The sequence below is a fragment of the Vigna angularis genome, chromosome 1 (genome assembly GCF_016808095.1).
Source record: "Vigna angularis cultivar LongXiaoDou No.4 chromosome 1, ASM1680809v1, whole genome shotgun sequence".
NCBI classification, from domain to species: domain Eukaryota; kingdom Viridiplantae; phylum Streptophyta; class Magnoliopsida; order Fabales; family Fabaceae; genus Vigna; species Vigna angularis.
In genome coordinates, this window is record NC_068970.1 from 21,466,928 (window position 1) to 21,469,998 (window position 3,071).

General features: G+C 35.8%; 1 protein-coding gene across 1 annotated transcript; it reads left to right on the forward strand.

Annotated features, from left to right (window-relative positions):
• The first annotated feature begins 361 nt into the window (after nt 1-361).
• Nucleotides 362-1,688, forward strand: LOC108328656 (putative glycine-rich cell wall structural protein 1). The gene is made up of 3 exons (XM_017562552.1): nt 362-542; nt 700-1,062; nt 1,654-1,688. The coding sequence occupies exons 1-3, from the start codon at nt 362-364 to the stop codon at nt 1,686-1,688; spliced, it is 579 nt and encodes a 192-aa protein (XP_017418041.1).
• Nucleotides 1,689-3,071: the final 1,383 nt, after the last annotated feature.

Below are 3,071 nucleotides of genomic sequence, written 5' to 3' on the forward strand. Positions count from 1 at the left end.
ATATAGCATCGTCTATCTCTTTACTTAATGGACTTCCAACTATAATACCTATAGATCTTTTCATCTTCCCACAAAACCAATCACTAACCTTCTCAGACCAAGTGCTAGTATGTGCGGTTAGCACATAAACTTAAACTAATCTACCGCAGAAACTACAAAGCAGAATAAGCATCATGTGTATGTTTATAACCTCATTGTCTCTCATAACAAAATGGTTATTGGTAATGGATTCTTAAATTTAAAGAACTAAACTTTTATATATGCAGTTTTATTATTGGAGCAGTTGTTGTGATAGTTTTGAATAGGAACTGGGACTAAGTGATTTTACGTACTAGTGTTATTAATATATGCTCTGGATTACATGGAGTGTAAAGAAATTGCTGTGTGGGGACAAATTGCACTTGAAGGGAAATCAAAGTTGCAGGTCTTGTTTTCATTCGTCATCACCGTGGCCAAACTTTTGCAGCTTTGTGGAAGGGTTACGGGATTCTGCGGCTTGGAGTTTGTTAGTGAGGGTGGGGACTATATTGTACTTCATCCAGGTTTGTGAATAGGAATACACGAGTGTTTCCAGTGCATTGAGAAGGGTATAAAAGGGTGGTAGAAGGTAAGTGCTATGCATGCTCATGTGGGAAAACCAAAACATGGGGGTTGTGAGGAGTGTGTTTGGGGTGTTTCTGGTGACTGCTGTGATTTTAGGCCCTTGTTTAGGTAATGTGAAAAATGATTTTCATGAATTAAAGGGTGACAAGGGCATGGTCAACTCTACCGCTGAAGTTTCTCGTGCTTTGGTGGGAGATGTTGGTGTGAGTGGGACAAACTCGTCGGAAGTGTTATTAGGTGAAATGAAGTTCAGTGGGGGGAACGGTGGAAAAGGAGGAGGTAGTGGCGGAGGTGGAGGAAATGGAGGTGGAGGAGGTGGACATAAAGGGCGAAAAGGAAAGGGTGGAGGAAGTGGCGGTGGAGGTGGGGGTGGAGGAGGTTCAGGTTCTGGTGGTGGAAGAGGAGGAGGAGGAGGAGGAAATGGACAAGGTCATGAATGGGGTGGAGGAAGTGGTGGAGGTGGAGGAGGGGGTGGAGGAGGTGGAGGTGGAGGAGGAGGAAATGGATGGGGAGGAGGAAGTGGAAGTGGGAGTGGTGGGGGTGGAGGAGGAGGGGGAGGTGGTGGTGGAAGTGGGGGTGGGGGAGGAGGAGGAGGAGGTAGTGGTGGAGGTGGAGGAGGTGGTGGTGGTGGTGGTGAGGGTTGGGGTTGGGGTGGAGGTGGTGGGGGAGGAAATGGCAAAGTGAGATGTTGGGTGTGGGGATGTGGTAAGAAGAAGTTAGAAGAAATTGGGTCCAAAAATTCTAAGGGATAAGGGTTAATTGCTCTCACGAATGACCAAAGTATTTGTACGTGGTTTTGTTGTGTTTTCTCTACTTAATTACCATATTATATGACATGTGCCAATAAATTCTCTATAGGGAGGGTGTTGAGTTGAAGTTTCCCTAATATTAGTTATTTACATTTGGTGAAAAAACTAAAATAGGGAAGAGTGAGATACGTCTTGTTATACAAAAGTTTTGTATGCTATTTCCATCATAATAAAAGGCTAATTTTGATTGGTTTATTCTTCATCTTTGCACACTCTTTGTCCTCGTCTTTGATCATGCTAGATGTTTCACATTTCAGAGAGAATTCTGCTGTATGATCCAACCATAACTAATTGTCTCTATTTGCCAGTCATGCTCATCACGATCCTCATAATAAACAAAAAATTGCTCCTTCATTTATATCCATGTTAAAACCATGAAGTGTTTCTGAGATGAAATGTACATCAAGAAAGGCAAAAGGAAATTCTACGGAGAAATATGAAGAATTGAGAACCACCTTTTTTTCTTAATTAATAGAACTCAATCATGAGTTTGAATCTATAACTCGGCTCTCAAAGTTAGTTCATAAATTCATAAATAATCTCAGAACATGATGCATACATTGGATGATATTCTGCTTCAGTAGAAGATTTAGACATTGACTCTTACTTCTTGCACTTCCAGTAGGGAAGAAATGTCAAGTTTGATGATAGTTAGGTAGATAAAACTTCCAACCAACTTTTGTTAGAAAGTAAGGTTTGGTAGAAGTTCCCTTAAACTCATCTTAATTTTACATTAATTTCTATGGGAGTTTCTACCAGAGATTAGATAATTGGATGAGATCTTAGATAGATTTCTGTTGACTGACATAAACGCCTTTTTTCTAGAAAAGTACTTCTAATCCTAAGAAGTCACGCGAATGGTTGAATGTGACAATTTGTTAATTGAATTGATTGCTATGTAATATAATATGTTTATTGAATTGATTTCTACGTAATATAATATGTTCATTGAATAAGTTTCAATACATACGCTTAATGAACTAAATTTTTATATAATATGATTAATGAACTGGTCTTTATATTAATTGGTAACTAAAATGGTTTTTATATAATTATTTTTTGAATGTGTTTGTATCTAATTAGTTACTGAATTATTTTTTCATAAATAATTATTAGAAATTTAAAGTTGAGTCTCAGTCTTTACATTAAATAGAAAACTGAATAATATATAAAAAAGAACATCCAAAAGTTAATTGTATTAAATTATGATTTAAAATTAAATATAATATTAAAATCATGAATGAGTTAAAATCAGTGTGAAATTTCCTTAATATATCTCTTCTTAAAAGACTCTGGTATTATCAAAATTAATGATAGATTAGTTTTTAATTTTACCAAAATATTATCTATTTAATAAGAAATTATCTCCAATTGAATTAGTTATTACCTTTATTATTTATTATTTTAGTAACTAATAATTTGATTTTTAAAAGCAAATTTTCTTGTTGTAATTATAGGAAACGGTCAACTGTTAATAGGTGAGAACTCCTTTTAAGTTGATTAGTTGTGAATAAAAATGTTGATCTCATTTACTTAAATTTATGAGTGCTGTATGATATGATTTAGTTTGATTTTAGACTAAAACTAATAAAAAAAAAGATATGGTATGGCTTGTTGTGGTAAAAACTAATGGAATTTATACCAAACGGCTTGAGTTGA

What these genes read in the sequence shown, in the direction of transcription:
- LOC108328656 (XM_017562552.1), top strand. Translation starts at nt 362, where the DNA reads ATGGAGTGTAAAGAAATTGCTGTGTGGGGACAAATTGCACTTGAAGGG. An exon ending in CTATATTGTACTTCATCCAG is followed by an intron (nt 543 to 699) that starts GTTTGTGAATAG and finishes CTGTGATTTTAG; the next exon opens with GCCCTTGTTTAGGTAATGTG. An exon ending in GGGTGGAGGAAGTGGTGGAG is followed by an intron (nt 1,063 to 1,653) that starts GTGGAGGAGGGG and finishes TGATCATGCTAG; the next exon opens with ATGTTTCACATTTCAGAGAG.